At 40.4% G+C, this 23,039-nt stretch overlaps 1 protein-coding gene across 1 annotated transcript; it reads left to right on the top strand.

Moving 5' to 3' along the window:
* The first annotated feature begins 108 nt into the window (after positions 1-108).
* Positions 109-3,160, top strand: LOC100576284. The gene is made up of 6 exons (XM_003250690.4): positions 109-613; positions 673-817; positions 1,356-1,618; positions 1,715-1,956; positions 2,039-2,346; positions 2,424-3,160. The coding sequence occupies exons 1-6, from the start codon at positions 447-449 to the stop codon at positions 2,487-2,489; spliced, it is 1,191 nt and encodes a 396-aa protein (XP_003250738.3). The 5' UTR covers positions 109-446; the 3' UTR covers positions 2,490-3,160.
* Positions 3,161-23,039: the final 19,879 nt, after the last annotated feature.

The following is a 23,039-nucleotide window of genomic DNA, read 5'->3' as shown; positions in this document are numbered from 1 at the left end:
CAAGACACTTATCTTCTTTCTTTCTCTGGTGAGGCGTGGAATGCGAGCATCCTCGGACGCGCGCGCGAAAAACGGTCACGCGAAGTGAGAGTAGCCCACGATGACGTTTCTTCTTCTACCTACGCCTGAGCTGTGCTTGTGTACGATGTGTACGGAGGAACGAGGTTTCGAAGAAAGTTTCAGTTGCCGTGGAACTGTGACACGATCATCCGCGAAGCGAAACACCGGTTATATTTTACCGACATTTCAGCAACAAAGCCGTAATTCCAAAGAAATTACAATTTGTCTATTCTTCATATTATTTATTCCTTTCTTTTAAAATCTACGATTTGATAATGGTGAAAATTAAAGTTAGACTCGAAATGGGGAGCGGATTATTTTGAAATAATAGAGATTTTTCTAAATAGAATATATAAGAAAAAATTGAAAAACAAGAATTCTGAAAGATGAAAAGTGACGAGCTCGCGTTCGGATCTATTTTTATACTCCTTCTTCTTTGTTGTGGAACCGTTGGAGGCGAAGATCGTGGAAGGATTCGTCGGGAAACGGACGGATCCGTTTACTGCGACTTCGACGAAACGCGAAACAATCATACCGCGTCGGATTTGTTGCAGTAAGTATTCGAAAGTAACTGATAAACGAGAAAGAAGTGTGAAATCGTTGGTCGCGTAGGTGTATCGATGAATTGGCGATCCTCGATCTCGATCGAGAAAGCACGAGTGCGGCGAATGAAGAGGGTCAACGGAATGGATCCACTGGCAGACGAATCTCTTTCATCGACGTTTTCTCGAATATTTTCAATTACATGCCTGTCACGGTACGTACGTATGCCAATTGGCAACTTCTTAACTTCCATTTATATTAGAGATAATTATTCGAATTTGAATAATATATATCGAGTATATAAAATCGTCGCGAGAATTGTTTTATTAGAGAATCGAGAAATAAATAACGCAGCAATCGCGCGGGGATCGTAAAAGACATCGCGCGAGTTTATTACTCGTTACGTTCTTAAATTATTAATAAATTACCCCCATGGAAATTTAATATCCAACGTGTGCAACGAATGGATCCTCCAATTACCACTCGTAAAGAACGTAACGTATCGCCAATTATAATTTTTCTTCGGCAGGTTTTATGAAATACTACCGATTATCCATTAAATCTAATCCCAAAGAAATCCAAATTTTTAGAACCATTTCGCGTATACTCGGCGAATCTTTTTTCGTTTAGAAACAAATTCCTTCGTTTAACTTGCAATGTTGACGCGTAAAACTGTTATCAAAAAAAAAAAAAGAGGATCGATAAAAATCTCCATCCACGCCGAAAATTGCGAAAAACTTTTCTGCTTGCAGTCGCATCATCAAGGCGGCTCTCTTCCGGCTCACTCGACTTCCGGCTATCAGCAATCGAATTATCCGAGCGGAACGACCGCTCTTTCCGCGGGATTTCAACTGAATTTCCTCGTCGAAGCTCTGTCCACGATATCCCGCCACGACGATTACAAGTGCGTGGCCAGGATACTGTGCGAGATGGCGAGCGGCAAGCTTCCTGGACGATCGTTAGGCAAACGGGGATCCGGCTTGCTCGAGTTCCTCGGCCGAACCGTCTTCACCGAGTACGTTTTCCTCGCGCGACTTCCATCGATCGAATTTTTTCGAGAGATCGATCCTTCCACGATGTTTCTCTCTCTTTTGTTCTCTTTCTTTTTCAGTTGGCTGGCGAAAATCGACGTCGGTGGCACGTCTCCGTTGTTGATCTTCGGAAGAGCCATGATCCTTGGATACAGCAATCGAGGAAGTTCCGAACCGTGCTATCAAGCGTTCCCAAAGTGTCCGAGGGATATGAACGGGTTGGTTCACTACTTGAATAATTACAACGGGGGATTCTTCAGGCTCTTCAATAGGATTCGGGGTGGAAAATATAGAGAGTCGAGTGGGATCGTCGGTCAGAGAGGTGAGAAGTGGAAAATTGATAATCGACCGAGTAAGTTCAATTTGGAAATGAGATTTAATCTGTTTTCATATTTATTATACAGTCGAGGATTACTCGAAGATGGACGTGAAGGGGAGAATAGTTGGAGGAAACTCGAGGAAGTACATTCCCATACAAAGTGCGTCAGAACCCGTAATCCGGAATACGGTTCAGTTGCCGGCTATGAGTTACCAGGAATACTTGAAAAAGAAGGGAATTCCGGGATACGATAATATGAGTAGCGAAGTGATATTTCCGAACGAGAGGGATCCGTCGCCGAGCGTGGAGGAGCCGTCGAACAGCGTGGAGAACGACGGGGCGAAATCTGAATGGAAGGTTTGGAGGAAAGATAAGATCGCATTCTTCCCCGAGGTAATTTTATACTTTCACGGGAAAAAACGCAAATCCGTACAAAACGATATTCAAGATATTAATTGCACGTATTTCAGGGAAATCGCGACAGAGGATTATCCCAGTTCCGATTCCCCTCCGATTTTCCACTCGCATCGTCGTAACTCCGCTTATTAAACGTACAAACCGTTCAAGCCCGACCAATAAATACCTCGTTAAACGTAATTCGAGTAAAATATTATCTTCGTGAAAATTCGAAACGTCGAGATATTGAAACCCTTGGACCGTTCCTCAAACGATAATTGTCAAACGATCCAACATCGAATTTCAATTTGCCAGCGGACGAAGAAGGAACGTCGCGCGAATTCGTTGTGGGATTATCTTCGCATCCGAGGAATCTCTCTCTCTCTCTTCTGCACGCGAAGACATCTTGGTGGTACAGGTTTCCGACCAACGTCGTTTATTTCGTCACCGAATGCCCCCATCGGTATATTTTCTATCCACCTGTACGGGAGTTGGTCATAACAGGAAGTCGTGAGTCGAACGGTGAACGCCGATGTTTACTGGCGCGGACCGCCATTTGTGGAAACAGCATGGGGCGCCGTTAGGCCAACTTGTCCAATGAATCTGCGCACCGCTTGTACGAGCCGCTTTATGTCTCAGTTACGCGCCTCGATAAATTGTATTTTATCTCGTCTCGATTTCCTGCTTCCCGCCGCTCCAACGTACTCGCGTATTACACATACGCCGTGAGACTCTTTTCCACGGGGAATGGAAAATTGGACGTGGTGTCAAGTGTACCGTGAATGTATAATAGCAAACGTGGACACGAAGGTTTAATAAGAAGGAATAATATGTGCAACGATATTGATTATTATCTTCGAAATGAATTGTATTAATCGATATTGGAAAATTTATTACAATTGATTGAAAATAATAAGATGGAGCATTGAAAGATTGAAAAAAAAAAGGATAAATTATTTCTTTTAGAAGGAAATATCAAGTTTTCAGAAATAAGTATGAGCTATTACGCCACCACGCTTACGTAAATATTTCGGCAGCAATAAAGAGGGGTGGAGCTGTAAACGGGTGGCGAATGTTGTATGTTCATGCGACACGCGAATACATTCCTTCCCCTTCCAAAGGAGTCATTTTCACGTTAAACCTACGTTTTCCACAGGAGTCGTTCACTTTCACGCGTATATCACTCATTGCACCCTTGTACGCTGCTCGTCGCGCACACCTGCGATTACCCCGCGCGAGAGGAACGCGATAATTTCCGCGATAGAAGATAGGAGACAGGTAACAATCAATGGCCAATGGTATATATTTATGATCGGGCGGAGCGCGAGGAGGAATTAAATTATGCAACGCGGCATAATAACGGCCCGTTATAGCCCGTCACAGTCGACCCTTTTGCCAACGTGAAGGGTGTTATCGTACGCTCCGATAAAAAAAAAAGGGAAAATGCAATCTAAATGGCATTTTCGCGTTCACCCTAATCACATCTCCCTTTAACCAATCTCGATATATATACACCTTCCTTGTTTCAAATTCTGACAAATCCTCTACGAGAAGAAGTATCCTCTACGAGTTTTCCTCACAATTCCATTCCTCATCTCTCGATCAAAATCGAGACATCTCGAAAACACCGTTCCCAAACTTCGATTCTATTCTATTCTATTCTATTCCCAACCCTGTCAACCTCCTTCGAACCGAGCGCATGCATAAACCGCAAATCCCGTTTCTCTCGCGAAACTAGGAACGTCCCCGACACGCGTCCCTCGAAACTTTTTTTTCTTTTTTCCGAGTACGAGATTCACGCGTACGGGATCCGTTTGGGGGGAGGAAGGAAGAAAAGAAAGGGAAAAAAGGAGAAAGAGGAGGAGGGACGACGTGTAATTATTTTATCCTTTCCAGCGTGTAATTCGAGGCGGTGCGATCGAGATGGCCGTTGCCCGGAGGGCCGTGTGCCTTGGACAAGGGGGGGTGCAACTGACAGCCTGAAAGACAATTAGCTTTCTGATACATCCGATGTCGCGAGGCGGCTCGAAAGGCGGCGGAGGCGCGACAAGGGGTGGGTGTGTCTGCGATTGTTGCCGGCAATCGAGAACACTGTTCGCCCTTCGACATCACGGGTTTTCGAGCCGCCCCGTAATTGAAACGCGGTGATTTTTGTATCGCCGTTTCTATTATGGGCTTTGCGGGGGATTTAATTCGGGAGATTGGGGATGATCGGGGTTGGACGGGGTTTTCTTCGAGTCCGTGGTTTATCCAAGGCGTGATAGAATTAATTCTCGAGAAGGATCTCCTCGTTTATTGAATATCTATTCAAGTTCCGTTATATGAAACTAGAAGATGGAGGAAATTAATTCTTTGAAGATTCTTTTTCTTTTAGATCGAGATTTTGATCAGTTCAGGTCGAGATGATTGAAAGTAGTTAAGAATACGCCAAATTTAGCGATTTGCATTTTTTGGAAATGCTTTTCTAGAAACTGTGTCTGTTATTTGAAAGAGAAAAGAGATATTAAATCATTTGAGATAAAAAAGAAAGAAATCTTGTCGGAATAATAAAAAGTCTCTAATCGTTTATTCATTAATTGAAAGAATTACATTCGAGATAAATTTATATTGTATAACATTATAAATTTTTTTCTAATTTTAATCAAGCTTCTTCCATGATATTTATTTCTGGAAAAATATTGATCACAACGATCTTATTAATAACTTGTAGACTCTATTTTGATCTAAAACAAATTTTTATTCAATCGTTCTTTAACAATCTATAAAAACGAATTTTAAAAATTCTATTTACACGTACGATAATTTTAAACTTCTCCTCTGAAATCAAAGATTTCTTCATTTTCATCCCCTTCCCCTCCCTGAAATTCAATTGGCGAACCCAGTTGCCGGTCGAAATTGAACGCGCAAATCAGGGTTGGGTAACCTGTTAAACCAGACCCATACCCGTTGCCGCAAAGGATGCCGTCGTGACGCCGCCTAGTCGTCGTTGCTACGTAATCTCGCTCTATTAGGGCGGTATTATTTTCCGTGGTAGACATCAAAGAGGATTTCCCGCGGGCTCATTGTATCGCGGCGATAATTCCTCGTTATTAGGAGCCGGGAGAGCGCGTTGGTGTCTCGTGTCGGCTTACAACACCCCAAGTGGCGAAACAAATCCTCCCGAATTGGTGGCCGGATGCAAAGGAGGCTGTGCGCGTTGACAAAAGAGGGACGGAGGGGGGAGGGGAGAGGCCGTCGATCTAATCCCCGTGAAAAATGCGACTCAGGTGAATCCAGGTGAGGAGATTGCGGCGAGGGAAAATCGAATTTTCAACGCGTCTACACGGTGTGCTCGATCAAGTGTGCGCCCCTCCTTGATCGGATAAAAATAATTAGATAGCTCAGGGTATAAGTGGGTATAAGTGAAGGGGAATCTTGATTCGGTGATTAATGCAGAAGAGTATTTTTGTCGTCGACAAAAATTAAACCAGAGGTGAATTCTTTTCAGATGTTTGGAAAGGAAGTTTAATTTGGATTCGAGTATAGATTGAGATAATTAAATATATCGAGGGAAGATATATGTATATATGGGGATTCGTTGATTTGGAGGAATATTTTTATAAAGAGAGGAGTTTTGGAGAGTAGTAATTTGATAGTTTGTTACAATAAGAAATATATAATAATAAAAAGTAAGGTATAAATTCTTGCAGATTTGGTAAGCGAATTAATAGCAATTCGGGCCACGTGTTCCATACCGTGAAAGTTTCTACGAACGAAAGCAATCGTACGTGCCATTTTTCAATCGAGGGACGGGAGATATTCGCGCATGTTGGGAGTCGGAGCAAATTAAAAGGATTCCAGGGACCGAGTTAATCAAGGATCAATAACACGGTAGACCGAGCTCGGAATAAGACATAAATTCCCCTTGGTATTTTTGCTCTCCGTTTAACCATAAAACGCGCCGTCCATCGTCCTATTTTAGCTATATATTTTTCTCCAACCGGCGTTCCAACACAACGGTCCCCAATATCACCCTTCAGTGATACGCTGGTAGTAATGAAGGGTGGGAAAAGTCGAAGTGGAAGCAAAGTGAAATCTCGTTTTTACATCTTTCTGCCTGCAATAATCATAATTCACCATCGAATCGGATTAAAATGTCTAAATTTCAACCAAAATCCACAATTGAATCGTCAAATTTTAACGACGAAAATCCACTATTCGTTCGAAATCTCAAAATTTCGATGAAATTCGGTCGAACGATCTGGCGCAAATCAATCTTATTCAACGAGGCTAGCCAGAAGATCCATAGGATATACGGGATGGATTTGTTGGTGGTTGGACAAGTGGTTTTTCAGAATTCTATGCGGTGGTGTGATCTCTTGAACGGCGATCGCAGGCGAGGGACATAGCAAGAGCAACCCAACCAGAACTGTCCACCCGTTTCACGGATGGATTTTTCAATTTAGAGGCATCTTTGTCGCGAGGGTTGGCCAATTCGAGCGGACAAAAGAAGCCGTAGATCCCGGTGAAAACTGGCCCTCCCTATCGGTTCCCCTCCCTCCCTCCCCCTGTCGCACGAATAATTCGGGGGCGAGGATGAAAATTTCGCGACCCACGCCGTGGCCGGCACGGATAAGTGGATATCACGAAAATATCCCTCGTCGTTGTCGTGGCTACTGAGATTTCTCCCTTCCCTTTTAAACCGTTCGAGGCAGGCCCTTTGTGTTCGACCCGAGCGTCGAACCGTGGACGTGATCGATTGTCCCTTTATTGCTTGTTTTAAACGCTTTTAATGCCTGACGTCTCTGTCGTTCATTTATCGAGCTTTTACGAAAGTATATCGTGTTCGAAACGAATGATGCGTTTTAGAAATGATGCGTCTGTTTAAAGTTCATCAAAGAGATGCATAGTTTTTTTTCTTTCTTTTTTTTTAGAATTTCAATTTTAAGTTGTAATTGTTAAATCGCAATAATTTAAGCTTAACTCTCCATCAAATTTCTACTCGTCTTCAAATAAAATTTAATTTCGACATCGATACAATTATTCGATTATATCCCGAAATATATCCGGCTCGCATAAACACCTCCCCGTCCGTTTATCATTCAAATTCGCCGGTTCAACTCATTAAAAAAAAAAAAAAAGAAAGAGGAATATCATCGATGCCCTTTATCGGATCGTCAAACAGCGGATCTTCCCTTTAAAACGTACCGTCCTGATCCATATAGGATAGGCTTTCAAATCGTTCATAAATAAAGCATCGGGCTGCGGGTCTCGTCTCGTGCAACGTCACTCATCCACGTTGATTGCAGCATTGAGGGCACGTGTCGCGGATCAATCCTCGGCCGCGTGTCAGTATTTTCGTATCATCGCCCAAGGGTGCCTCCGACTTGTTCCCTTTTCTAACTCTCGTGCTTTCTCGCCCACCGTTTTATCCCTTCGACCGACCACTCTTTTGTGGCCGCTTTTATTTTCTGACCGTCTCTCTCTCTCTCTTTTCTTCTTCAATCTTTGCCTCGCGTTACGTAAAAGGAGACGTGGCTCATCGATTTCTTTCTTCGTTTCTTTCTTCCTCTGTTTTATTTGTATAGTATTCGCTCTTTCTTTTTTTCCCCTTCTTTTCTTTTAAAACGACGAGCAGACGACGGTTTAACGCGAGAGGATTATGCAGCCGAGCGAGAGCTCGGGATTTTCCTCGAGATTGTCACGGATAAAGAACTCGAGCAAACAGGGGGCAAAGGACACTCGTCGATCATCGACGCCTTCTCTCCTGGCTGGTTTTTTAATTAAAGTATCAACAGCGAAACAGGCTTTCCTGCTTATTCGGCTGATTGAAGAGAGCGAGAGAATGGGTGTGGTTACAGTCGTGGGGATTTAAAGGATCGGGGATCGAAAGTTCATATAAGAAGAATAAATTTCTTGTTTAAAGTGATTAATACGCGTTAACAATATATTATTGCCAATTTATCGTCAATTAAAAAACTTACGCTTCATTTAAACCGATGCATTACCTTTTCTCTTAAATATAAAATCCGACTACAAAATTTGTCAAAATTGCTATTTATTTAACGTACACTTTCGTTCATTGTTACATATTTTCGCATCTTTCTTCTGTCTTGATCTATTTCTATCCTGATTCTTTCTCCAATTCGATTAAATCCGAAAAGAGACAGAGTCGGCCTTGAATAAAATCGTGCAACCGATCACCAGAACCCGAGGAAAGGCACGAACGAACGAACGAACGAGGGCACAGGCGCCAACCAATTCTCGGAAGAAGCGAGATCCACCACCTTGGAATCCTTTTATTTCCACGCTCGAGGAAAAAGAAGCTCTCTCGTCCAACCTGCGCCCACCCCTCGCCCCGCCGTCCCGACCGATCCGACGACGTTATGGATCAGAAGCGGAGTTCTTCGTTCCGCATCGGCGAGGGCTAATTCGTCCTCGAGGACGCGGGTACAGCTACTTTCGTCGCTTTTCTTGCAACTTGCGTTTATACGAGCCGCTCGTTTCAACAGCGGTTGCGGTGCCCCGCGAGCAAAAAGCGGAAACGCGCGCGGAAAACTGCTCCCTCTCTTTCTCTCTCTCTCTCTGTCCTTCGCCGCACGGTTTTGCGCGCACCGTGAAACGCGGCGGGTTTCTTCGGGAATTACGCAATTATGTAAAGCGGGAGGGTTCCATCTTCTTGCGACCGGTGATCCAGCGGGATTGAGTTGTAAAGCCCAGCTGCGTTCCTTCGATTATTTCATTTAGCGTTTTTTTTTTTTCTTATGGTATAGAAGTTTCTTTACCGTTTAAAGGGAATTTTATGCGTTTTTACGTATCTGGAAATAAAAGTTGAAACGGAACGTAAAGTTAAGAATCTTCATTAATCTCCGCAAAATGATCAATTATTAATCTCGATAGAGATGGAGATGAGATGTGTAATCTAAGCAAGATTCCGATATAAAATTTACATAATAACCGACAACCCAATTACCAATTACAACTTCCATCTAATTTCCATTCCGCTTCGAACTTCGATCTTGATCCGATTCGAGATCTCGCGTACCTCGAACGTACCTTTTCTTCCCCTTCCGTTTCGCGAAAAGACACGCGTGTCAAACACTCGCGTGTAGCTACGATCTTTACTCGTCTAGAAAAAAAACACTTACGCGCTAAAAAACCCTCCCCCATTTCCAAGACGTCAAACTTCCTGTCGTCACGAATCCATCCACCCATTATCTCGCCGTTATTATTACACGCCTCCTCTCCACTCCCCCCCTGCGAAAGCCCGTAATTAACAAATTTACGGGATGCGCTTACCACGGGGAGGGGGGGAGGGGTAGGTGGTCGATACCACGACGATGTTTGCCCCGGTTTCCCAGTATTTGATATTCGTAACGCGTATCGCCCCGTATGAATCATTGGACGGAAAGGTGGGATGTGATTATACGGTGTCGGTGGCGTGTATACGGCGCAAGGAGTCCCCGCACTTTGCGCGTCGCCGTATTATTAACCCGACAATATGACCGGTTGGGGTTGCTTCTGCGGCTTCGCCCCCTCCCGAAGGGGGTCGAAATTCAGATCCCGTAATAGAGAGAGAGAGAGAGAAGAAGGGAGAAAAAGAGAGAGCGTGTGCGGGCCGCAGCTCTCTTTTAAAAAGGAAAAAGAAATGCGCCATAATTACACGGTCACCACCGCCGCTGTCAATGGGCGCAAACACGGAGGCCGATGTCAGCCTCCTCGTTTGCCTTTCGTGCATCGCCGCTTTTCAGTAGTTTCTACCTTTTTTTTTTCTTCTTTTTCCCTTCCTTTTTTCCCCGTCGTCTCATTTTGCCAGAGCTGTAATTGCAACGTTTGAACAGCGACACCTGGGCTGTCCGGCTATTGACTTTACGAGCCGGAACGTTTGAACGCTCGTTTCCGCGGGAGGAATGTTTCGAGCAGGGGGAGGAGGAGGGAAGGCCCTTTTCGAGTTTAACCCTTTGATGGCGTGTCCTCGCGGCATTATCCATCGGGTTAGGCGAGAATAAGGCGCGAAACGGTTGGAATTTATCGGGCTTGAGGTTTATAATTTCGACGAAATTTTTAAATATGAAATCTAGGCAAGTTTATTTGTATCTTGGAATTTTGTCGCGTTAAATAATATTTGAGTTGAATATATTCGTTACTCAAGCTTTGAAATCTTTGAAATTTTTATCGATTCTCGTCCTTGAAATTTCACCGGTATACTACTCATCGGTCACCAAGAATTTTATCTTGAATTCACGATAAGATAAGTTTAAGGAATCTTCGATGATTTATCGTTTTTTTTTCCTTTTCTTTTACGCAAATCGACAATCAGTCTATTTGTAAATCATTTTTCGCGAGTCGAATCAATCGATATAATAATTTCGCAACAGGAATATATATATATTCGTACCTTGTTACGAAACGTTAAGAGGAAACAGTGGATACGGGCATTAATATCTCTAAAAATCACAATATTACGATAGCCTGTGGAGAAACACGATTACTCGCGTGTCACTCGGCCACGATTCATAGCGGTTACTAATTAAGCGTCTCTATCGCCGGATAATGCATACAACATGAAGCGAAAAGGGACGGGGAGAGATTGAAAGACGGCTGCAACGAGCGCAACGAGCCACGAAGGATAATCGGCTTATTTGCTCGAGTCGAACGCGACTCGCGCGTTTGTCATTCGTGCCACGTGCTGTCCGTGCTTTTAGAATCGTGCTTTTATTTTGGTGCGCGCCGATTAAGCGGTCTGTGCGCGCTTGATTCGATTCGACTCGGGAGAATAATTTCAATCGACGTCGTAACTCGTCGGGGGAAGAGAGAAAAAAAAAAAGAAAAAAAAGAAAAGAATTGGCGAGAATCGCGAGAAACTTCGATATTGTTTTTGCAATATCGAATCTCGATTCGATGGATCGATATTATCTATCGATTAATTTCTTCTCTTTTTCTTTTTCCAATCATCGGCTCGGTTAGAAAAATTTATCGTCGTAATATATTATACAACAGTATTTCTAATATATAGGAATATTAATATTCAATGAACGAATGTCGTTAACGTTATCGGAATATTCATGTGGCGTATTTTTTAAATAGAAAAAAAAAAAAAAGAAGAAAACAAAGAACGGCGAAAAATATTTATTTAAATTCTAAATTTATCGCTCGTAATGGGATAATTCAACGAGTTCATTTGCGAGAATAAATTTATTTTCATAAATTTCCGATAAAATTAATTCTAATTACGCAGAGTAGGTAATTTCAATGGAAATAAATATGCAATACATACAGAAATATGACTTTTATGTTAAACGCAGTAAAGTAGCAGTTTCTTTTTCTTCTTTTTCTTTTTTTTTTTTTAAAGAAAAATACATACCTTTCGTTCGAGATATAAAATTCACTTTCGAAGGGGGAACGTCTCGATAAAGTCTCGCTACCCCGTGTTCGTGTTATATAAGGACGACTCTCTGCCGTGAAGCGAGCTCGTCTGCCGACTCGACGTGACTTATGGCCAAAAGGGTTGAATTATGTACGGAATTATTCGAGCGTCGAATTTATGCGCCGTGGCCGCGACTTGGCCGGGATATCAAGTGATATTAATTGCCGTGATAAAAAGCGAAGCCGGCCGAGGGGGTCGCCAGGCTAGTTGCCTCGAGCAATTATGCGTGACGATCGTGTGCGTTAGACGCTTCACGGATTCTGCTCCGAGAGAGGAATTGTCACGGGCACCGCGCTTTCTTAACGCAAGGGTTGAATCGAGTATTTAACCCTTTCCTCGGTCGAAGTCGTCCAAGAGTCTAAAAGTCAATTTTTCACGGTTGAGTAAGTAAAAACTATCGAATTAATATCAACTCTTCCCATAATTTAAAATTTTAAAAAATATCTTTGATATCTCTTTAATCGCTTTGGAAATTTGAAAAACGTATCGAGTATTAATTCTTTTAAGATTAAAAGAATCTTTATATTGGAAATTATTCTTGGGAATTAAGTTTGAAAATTGTATTCCAATTCGATTCATAAAAAGGGAAGCTCGATCAATTTTTCCGGAAGATCGCTCGACAACCTTGACCGATGAGCAAACACAGTGCAACGTATTATTCATGCTTGTTGGATCTCGCAGCTGTGCCAATGCTCGCTGATAGACCGTGAAGAGTTGTATTACCGCGTTATGCAACGATCATCGCTCGCGACACGATTATCGCACCTTATTCTCGTTTTTTTCTCTCTTTCTCTTCCATCGTCTCTTTCCTTTTCCCGTTCTTTAAAACGAAAGGAAGAAAAAAAAAATCTCGATGTGAAACGACACCCGGATGCGTTTCATTCCGCGAAATTTATGGTATTATAAAAGTATGCTGCGATTTATGGAGTGTCGTTCCTATAATGAAAAGAATCTTATTTTTATTTCCTTTTCTTTTTTTGCTCGAAGGCAATGAAACGAGCTTCAACCGATCTTCTATTTATCCGCGAGTTAATGCGTTTAAATGACGGGAGCTGGAAAAAGGATTGTCTCTAATGGAGGCAGATGATTAGTTCGGAACGAAACGAACGAATTTCTTTGAGGCACGTCGATGCTTAATAACGGGCTTTGGTTGGAGGAGTAAAAGATCGATGGAAAAACGTGGATAATGTGATGCGATAGCGCGATAAAGAGCGTGGATGCTCGATATCTCACTTTATAAAACTAATTTCCATGAATCAGTATAGATTATAACTTCGTATTTGATAAGAGAACGAGCTTATCTTTACCTATACATTGCATTCTTTTCTCCCCTCCTTTTTTTTTATATCTCTAATAAAGATACGTCATATAAATTGTCTCCTCATCACTCGAGACTAAATTTTTAAAAATAGCTTCCAAGCTTTTAACTTGAAACCTCCGTCTGTTTAACTTCCTTAACTCCATCGATCAAAATTATTTACTGATCTAGAAGGGGGAGAAAAAAGAAAAACTCTCGATGCGATTTCAAATACTGAAAGCTGTAACCACTCGTTTCAACCCCTGTGATGTGAAACCAAATCGTCGAAATCGTGAAAAAAAAAAAAGAAAAGAAGAAATTTCATTTCAGAATTCGTCGAAAAATCTTTTTTTCAAACACTCGTCCCATATCTGTAAAATATTTCCTATACATCGAATCAAGAGGATGATGGAAACCCAGAAAAGCCAAAGTTGTTTCGAAATTCCGCCCCATGAATCAACATCATCTCCTCTCGACACCCCTCTCCGCCTGTCCCTCCATAAATCACCCGCGTTGGGCGCGATATTCGGCCCATTTCCTCGTCGATCGGAGTGGAAACGCTTCTCTCTCTGTCTCGAGACAAAGAGAGAGAGAGATAGAGATACGCTTGTTTCGAGAGCACAGGTGTCTCACCGTCGTCGCGCTCGCTTGGTATCGTTGCTAGACTGCCTGTCGCCACGGCTTTATCACCTTTTTTTCTCCGTGGCTGCCTCGCGACGACTATCGTCACCCGATAATGTGATTCATTCCGCTTTGCTCGCGGTAAATCAGCCGGTTACGTTCTCGCGAAAAAGTTTCCAGCCCCGAAACTTTTTGGACACGGCCCGATTCCCGCGATTCCTGTGAATTTTTTATTACTCGAGGCGAGGTGGACGAAGTTGTTTGATTATTCGAGGGGTTGGGCCGGTAGAGAGGAGTTTGCAGGAATTTTTGATCGAGGAAATGGCGAATATGGATGCATTACTTGATTTTCATATTTTATTCGAGTTAAATGTCAATTTAGATTCTCTCGTTTCAGATTTAATTCTTTTTTCGTTTTTGTAAATACATAATTTATATTAATAATGCAAATATAAGTTGTTGTATATCCAAAGTAAAAATACTTTTCCAAGCAATAATAGAATTTCTTGATTAAATTTTTAGTTTCTTTATCTAAAAAAAAAAAGTTGTTAAATACGAAAGAAGAATGAAATCTAACAGTTTAAATCATTTTATATTAATTCAATTTAATTAATTGTTAATTAGCATGAAATGAAATTTATCCATAATAAAAACGTTTTCAATTGAACAATTTATAAAACTTATACGATATTCGTGAAACTCTGGAACGAATAGTTTTCACGAGAGTTTCGAAAGAGCATCGATATATTTTTATCAAAGGGATATTTGTCAACCGTGAACGCGTAAATTCCTATTTCGATCGAGCGATGAAGATAGACTCGCGTGAAAAAAAAGGAAGAAAGAAATCTGATGATGACTCACGTAAACGAGTTTGTTATCTTGTTTACGGTAAATTATTCGATGCATACGTGCTTTAACCGTGAATCAGTTCCCTCTTATCTGCCCCGTAATAAACCCTAATACCTGGCCGACGTTTCTGTTTCCCTGTTTAAATGAAAAACCGTTGGTAAAATAAATCGGCGAATAATGTTCGAGCAATCGTGGCAATCGACTGAGATTGACGCAACGAATTGTGCAGGGGATCAAAGGTGGATCCTTTTAGGTGTCTTTATCGAATGCCTCTTACTCACAATCCTGTGTTCCCCTCGCGCTGTTGCGGCACGTTCGCGGCCACCTTGAATCACTGCTCGCGCGTGACCGAGTTTTTCCGCTTCGGAAACCGCCTCCACTTGATGTTTGCGGACGGCAGCAGACAATGGGACGACTTTTATGTAAACAATTCAGATAAAACAGGGATTTATCGCTCGAATGAAACACGTCATTTTTTTCTTTTTTTTTTTTCTTTTTATTCGGCATATAAGAATATAATGCGTTCTATGAAAAGTTATTTTTATATCCGTTGCAATTGTTCGAGAATAAATTTATATAATAGCAGACGTGATTCTCCGCTTCAGATTTAAATAACAAACGTGATCTTTCGATGAAAATTATTAATATGATAGAAATGATGTGAGTTTGTCGAAACGATGAATTTTAAACATTTTTTATTTCTTTTTTTTTTTGGAATGAACAAATTATCGAAACGCTTTCGTGGTGTTAATCCAATTGTTTCGAGTTCGAATTCTAATGAAACGATGCGTATAATTATATATAGAAGTTCCGCGCCACGAGTTCGAAAAAAAAAAGAAAGAAAGAAAAAAAAGTTGGCGAAATGTTTCCACGAGGACATGCAACTAATGGGCTAATTATCCGGAATACGAGAAATCGAGACGAAACGGGTTCCTTCAACTCGTTACCTCGAAAAAGTCTCTTGAGATAGGACAAAAAAAAAAAAAAATGACGTGTTTCAACATGCGCCAACTTTCCTTGCAATTTATACTTTATACCTTCGTAAACCATACACGGCAGAAATAGAGGCACGTACGGGACGCGCTAAACTTTTCCAATTATCACTTGAGCAAATGCTCCTTTGAACACCACTACCGGATACCACGTTCCGCGAAACCTTTCATCCAATACTCCAGCTTCACCTATCCACGATTATCCACGATTATCTAAAACCTCAAGACTAGTTTCCAAGTAAAAATAATTTAATCTATTTTTACAATCGCGCTTCCAATTGAAACTCTGCGAAAACTCTCCAAGCTTTTTAACCTTTTTAAATCTTATATGATATAAAGAAAATCTAATCCTATTCTACTTACTTGTTCAATTCAACGATCGCAATCCCTTTCGAAGATCATCATGGAAAAATTAAAAAAAAAAAAAAGAACTGATTTCGCAGAATCGAGCTCGGATCGTAAAAGGCGTGACAAATCTCACGCGAGTCAACGAGCCGATGTTCGGCGAGGAGGACAATTAACGCGTTCAGTGCGGCCATTCTTAAATTCCGAACCGTCGAACCGAGCAGACATCATTTTCCAGTCGGCTCGTCACCGGCAAATTCGCGACCGTTTAATATCCGCGGCGCGGACAATGCAGGCCCGCGTCCAATTCCACGGGGCGGAGGGTGGCCGATAAAGGGCTAACCGCCGCCACGCGCCCTCCCCCTCCTTTGTGCCACGCACGCACCCATTGTTTCTTTCCGTGTTCCACGCCCGACCGGGCGAGGAAACCTCCTCGAGGACGGGCCAAATCCAAATCCTCCTTTTTCGCCATGAAAATTTCTGGGAGGAGGGTGATGCGACTCAACGATGCCCTCGATTTAATTTCTATTCGATCATGCCATTCCCCGGCAAGGATTACGCGTTATTGCGTATGTATGCCCGCTATTATGTATTTTAAATATGACGTAGTTAATAAAGATCATCGTCGAGGGGGGCTCGATGGCTATTTGATCTGCGTTGTAGGGTTTTTGAACGCAGGATATGGAAGGAGATTTTTTTGGAGATATTTTACAGGTGTATTTTACAGGTAAATAAAAAAATTGATAAATTTATTGATATGAAAACTTGTGTATAATAACGAAGTTAATAATATTGAATTTACAAGTTCAAACGATTTATTGTATTATTATTTAAGGAAAGGTAAAATTGAATCAAGAATTCTTGTAGTTTAAATTTTTTAAAATTTTTTTTCTTTAAATTGACTATGTTTATAATTCACAAATTCACAAACAGAAAATATTAAATAAATTAAAAACAGTAAATTAAAAATAGTAATAACAATATATTCTGTTATAATTAAAAACCTTAAATAATAAATATTATGATAAAGCATTAATAAAATAAGAAACGTTATCATTAAAAATATCAATTTAATAAATTCGAAATATATTCTAATATTATAAATAAATTTTATAAATAAATAAACTCTGTCTATAAGAATTGACTATATGATACAATATTGCTTAAAATTGTATTTTTTATTAATAGAAATGTATTCAGATATAGTTATATATTCCAAAGAATTACAACAGGACATTAATTAATTAATTTTAACTAAACTTTTAATAAACTAATAAACACTACATAATCTTTATCTAAAAAACTAGATAATCCATTAATCGAGTATCTCTCCTCGATTACTCACACAAATTCTGCTCTACGTACTCACCTTCTTCATTATCCCTCGAATCCATCCACAATTAGGAACCGTCCACATTTCGTCAGTCCCCTTTAGAAACGATTCGCGAATTTTTTACACGACAAGACGATCGGTCTCCTGTCACCACAGACGAGCCCCGATCGTGGAAATATCGTCGCCTCTGCGACTACCGACGTTAAAAAATCACGGGTCCGCAGAGATGGGCGGGTAGGGATCAAACTGGTCCGCGAATGTATGCAAATAGAAATGTAATCTGGTGTCAGCGGCGCGACCAATAATGTCAATCAAACGCACTGGTGGCCGAAAGCCAACAATGGGGAATTGGCGAGCGAGTATATGGCCCAGAGCGAATATGCAGTATGTAAATGTTGTCATATCAATGGGGATCTGCATATGGATGCACGCCAGATATACCATGGCTGGCCGGTGACACGCGCGCTTTGGCGACATGTGCACTTGGTTTAACCCGTCCTCGGACCCTTCTCGCCCCTGCCAGTCATCCTACGCCCGCCGACCACCACCCACTCGGCCACCACCCCTTCGTACCTTTCTTTTTTTTTTCTTTTTTCTTTATCGCTCGCGCGAACATTGCATTTTCATCGTTTAACCGCCACTCTTCGTTGGAAATTTGCGTGAGGTTTCATTTTAGGAAGAGAGCTCGCGTGGAAGAGATATATTTTTTCCCAAAACTTTTGTTGATCAACTCACTTGGGCTTACAATAATTTAATTGTATTATAGAATTGATACCACATATGTCAAAGTTTGCCCATTATATTATTAAGAATAATTATACATTCTCTCGTTCCAATGGACTAAACAACTCGAACTGTTTCACACAAAAAATTATACTTACCATAATTCCACTTCCCTCGAAACACCAATGACTTGTCCGAATCGTTCATCAGAATTAGCAACTAATTTTGAACCCTCGCTTACCTGCGCACCATCCATCGATCTTGATCCAAATAGAACCATCCAATTTGTTCTTATTAACGGTTGTCCCGTTTGCATTATGCGTGGGCTCGCGGACCAGTTTCTAATCTACGACAACGTCTTACAACCAGGACGAGAGGCGTGCATCGGGGGGTTGATTGGTTTGCGGTCGCATCCCTTAGTAATGAGGTTCGCAGATGGCACGTCTCAGGAAACCCATTAGGCCGATTCTAAACACCGGAACTACTCGGCCAGCTGATCAATACGGATTAAACGGGCCGGCCACCCCTTCGGGACCGCCAAAGATTATCGAAATAAATTATCGATGGACGGATCGATCTTCGTGGTCGAGTGACAGGAAGACGATCTCGTCGATATTACGATATCTCTCTTCTCATTGCCGTTCATAGAAAAAGATTGCGCCAAAACGGTGACTCCTTCTGAAATTATCTCGCATTGCGCAATCTTGTGCAAACGTTATTATCATTGAATTTTGTTGGATAGTTTTAAAAAATTAATTTGGACGATTTACTACGGACTTTGATGAGATCAATATCTATATTTAACTACTACGGTGATTCATTTCGAAAGGTAATCTATTTCTTTGTGAATCTTGAAAATTGTTAAATTGGAGATAATGGTTCCCTTATCAGAAGGATTCGTTCGTTATCCGTTATGTATACACAAGCTTCCGTAATATTTCTTAGTAAATCCAATAAAACTAATCTGGATCTGTTTGTTCGTAATTCTTTGCCATCTTTCGTAGAAATTTTCTGTTATTTCAAAATGGAGAAGCTAGAATTTTCTCATGCGTTAAACAAAATTGTGCGATGAAGAAGAATGGATACGGAGAAGGGAAGGGTGAAAAAAGAAAAAAAAAATGAAAGATCGAACTGCGCTCGAAGAATCACCCGAACGTCTCGATATACTTTCGGCGTGTTCACATTTATTCAATTAATTAAAAAAAAAAAAAAAGATGAATCAAGTACAATAATGGTACGGCGACACATAATGACACCGCCGCAATCGACGTTCTCATAACGTTACGATATACTCGATAACTATATAAAAGTGAAAAAATCTGTACAATGAAAGACATGCGGGTAGCGAAGAGATGCCCCCGTCCCTTTGCGAACTCCCAATGGTCGACGCTACGCCACGCGAAGACCGTCAGTCAATTCGTATGTAACTCGTGTGTTTGTTCCTCGTGTATATTCGCGTGTGACACCTCGTACGAGAAGAAGAAGAAAAAGAAGAAGAAGAAGAGGGAGAAGAAGGGGGAAAAAAAGGAAAAAAAAAAAGAAACGAGAGAAAAAGGACGAAAGATGAGCGGGGACGAAAAAAACGCGCGAGAGAAGAGGAAAGAGAAGAGAACGAGAGAAGGCGTCGCGACGTCTTCAAGGGCGATGCGTCGACCGGCGATCGGGCAGCGGACGCGAGAACAATTCGTAGAGAGAAAAATAATAATAATAATAATAATAATAATAATAATAATAATAATAATAATAATAATAATAATAATAATAAAAAAGAATAATCGACCATGGGGAGTGATGATACAGAATGTTAAGATTATAGAATAATAATAATAATAATAATAATAATATTAATAATATTAAAATAATATAATAATAATATTCGGATAATAATTCAATCATGTAATAGATAATAATAGATAATAGATAATAATAATTAATACATATTCGCGGAGCGCTTAAAAATCGTATTCGAAATAAAATTAATAACATAAAAAAAAATTGTCATAAACTAAAATCAAAAGTAATCAATAACGTATGGTCTGTAGTGACTTAAATAACACAGCATCGTATGATTTGGGCTATCGTTTTGCGGGTTCCTCGTTGATTTCTCGATATTTGTTTCTCTTGTTAAGATTATTCTTTATGCTTTTTTTCTTTTTTTCTTCTTTTTTTTTTTTTTTTTTTTTTTTGAGGAAAAGATTCGAGAGATCAACGAAGAACGGGCAAACTCGTGGCCGTACATTCGTTTAAAGAGTTAAAGAGAATCTCGACGGAAAGAAGAAAAGTGAGGAGCGAGAGAAACGCCTCCAGAAAGAGAAAGGAAAGTGAAAATGCAAGAAAGAAAGAAAGAGTAAAACGTCGCGGCGTTACGCATCCCTTTGGATGCTTCTTGTTCTCTTTTCTTTTCGACAAATCAAAATTCCAATCCATAGAATATTTAGAATATTTAAAAAAACGAAACAAAACAAAACAAACATTGGAAAAGAAAGAAATTTAAAAAAACGAGAATGAGCGGGAGAAGAGACAGAGGTCAAAGAAAAGTGCGAAATGTAGCGAAAAAAGATGTTAGAAAGAAAAGAGAGAAAAATGTGGAAATAACACAAAATAAATTAACGATACCGCTCTTTTCTCACTTATATACGTGATCTAAGGGGGGCCTGTTACATAATACGGTATTTTACGCTTGTAAATAACATATCACGTGACCGCCGTATATCTTGCATCCAATCACTCGCATCGGGACAGTCGTCAAGCGAAAACGCAAAACTCTTAAAAAAGGAAAGAGAGAAAGAAATCTCCTCTTACGCGCACGGAGTTTTTTTGTAAGTTGTACATAGTAGAAAAATTGTGTGTTTGTCTTCTATTTTTTTTCTATTTTCTCTTTTATTCAGCCATTCTTTTTTCTCTTTTATTTTTATCATTTTTCTTTTTCTTCTTCTTCTTCTTCTTCTTCTTTTAAAGCACCTCAAGCGTTGTGCAACGGCTCGCATCGTTTTCCCTCTCCTTCCGTTTATTTGGTCGCTTCTTTGGATTGGTCAGCTGGACGAAATTTCGTTTCAAAATATATATAGTATATGTATTTCTTTCTCCCACGTTTCGCAATAAAACGATTTCGCGCAAAACATTCTCTACTATACGCCTCTAAGCATATACAATATATATATTATATATATATTTATATCTCTCTCTTTGTTGTCTTTCGTTCGCTGTTTCGCTGCTTTCGTTTCTTATTTATTTATTTATTTATTTATTATTTTTTTTTTTTATTCTTCTCCCCACGTTTCCTTGTCTTTCTTTCCCTGCAACGGTGAAGAGAACGAGTCCCATTCCGAGATATACTGAGCTGAGCTACGGAACGATCGAAGAGCGACCATTTTCCTCCACGTTTCTCGCTTCTTCGCCTCCCGAGCGGAAAGAAAAAGAAGGAAAGTAGCAAAGGTGAACAGGTTTTCTCCGAGTCCAGACTCTATCACAAGGTTGCTGCGAGCTTTACAAACGGCTTGAGAATCGCCACGCCTCTTTGTCCTCTCTTTCTCCTCTTTTTTTTTCCCCCTTCTCTTCGTCCTTTTCGTTTTTCCTCTCGCCTCTTTCTTCGTTTCGTTTCGCCTCGACTTTTTCTTTTCTTTTTTTTTTTTTTTTTTTTCTTCAAGCCTGGACGACGAGACTTTTCGCGAAATATCTTCGCTCGCCCCGTTCCAATCTTTCGTTCTATCTCTTTCTTTCTCTTTTTCTCTCCCTTTCACGCAAACGCGCTCTCTCATACGCACTCGCGAGTTGGAGGCCAAAGAAGAAAAAAAAAAAATTTTGGCCTCGTCACGATCACACGCTTTCCACTAGCCCTTTCTCGCACATAGTGTCACGAACAGATCGCGGCGGTCTATAATGGTCCACGGGACATTTGGCTACAGGTAACGTTATTACTTTATTATTATTATTATTATTATTATTACTGTTTTTCGTGTTTTCTTTCTTTTTTTTTTTTTTTTTTTTCGTTTTAATCAGGCGTTTGTTGAAACAGGTTTACGAACATCGTCGTCTTAAAGTTTAAGTGGGGCACATTCAATTACGGTTACACACGGTCGAATATTACAGGCGGATAAGTATATTTAATTAAAATGATCTCTTAGACGTGACTCTCTCAGTTGTGACGAATTTTTTAAACGATATTTATATTTTGGAAAAGATCAAGCATTTTTCACTTTTTCTTTATCGTTTTTTATTTCGTTGTGTATGTGACGCGACACGGAATAAATAGAATCTCTTTTTCATTTTTTTTCTTTGTTTCTTTTTTCTCTTCGGCTAAAGTGAAAAATAATATCAGACGCTTTTGTGAGTCACTTCCAGAGAGAGAGAGAAAAAGAGAGAGAGAAAGAGAGAGAGAGAGAAAGAGGGAGAGAGAGAGAGACAGACAGACAGACAAGATAATCATGAAGCGGAATCGCGAAATGGGGGGGAGTATCGACGCGACAAAAATGACAATGTGTTTCGGCTCTTGAGTTACAAAAATCCGCGTGGCTAATTTGCCGTGATTGGCACCTGAAAATACGCCCAAAACGGCTCAAAAAATTAATCGCAGTTTTCCCTTAAGACACTAGACGCAGCTCGCCAGCATTTTTGTAAAAACTTTACAAACATCGCCTCTTCATCGATTCTCTCTTTTCTTCTTTTTTTTTTTTGTTTTTTATTTTTTTTTCTTTCTATGGCAAACTTAAGGACAAATCTGAGCAAATGAACAATTACTCTTCAAATTCTCTCTTACTTTTTTTTTTTCTTCTTTTTCTTTCTCTTTTAACGCCCGATCTCACGCGTGATTATACAGCACTTATATCATTGTTTCATTGTATACTCGTATATGTGTATGTATATTGTATATGTGTATATGTGTAAATGTCTCTTAAATTCATACGCAATTCTCTTTTTTTCGTTTTCCCCTCTCCTCGTTATTAAATACATTCTCTTTCTTTTCTTTTTCTTTTTTTTTTTTCCGATCGAGCGTTTTCTCGATGCGATTCGAGAAAACCCCGACTTGAATACTGGCGGGAAATTCAAATTTCACATCGTGTACTATAGTATATATATGTATATCCATTCAAGAACGAAAAAGATAAATCAGGCGGGAAAAGAATC

This window comes from Apis mellifera, linkage group LG2 (genome assembly GCF_003254395.2).
Source record: "Apis mellifera strain DH4 linkage group LG2, Amel_HAv3.1, whole genome shotgun sequence".
Classification (NCBI taxonomy): domain Eukaryota; kingdom Metazoa; phylum Arthropoda; class Insecta; order Hymenoptera; family Apidae; genus Apis; species Apis mellifera.
This window is presented reverse-complemented; position numbering and strand designations above follow the sequence as displayed.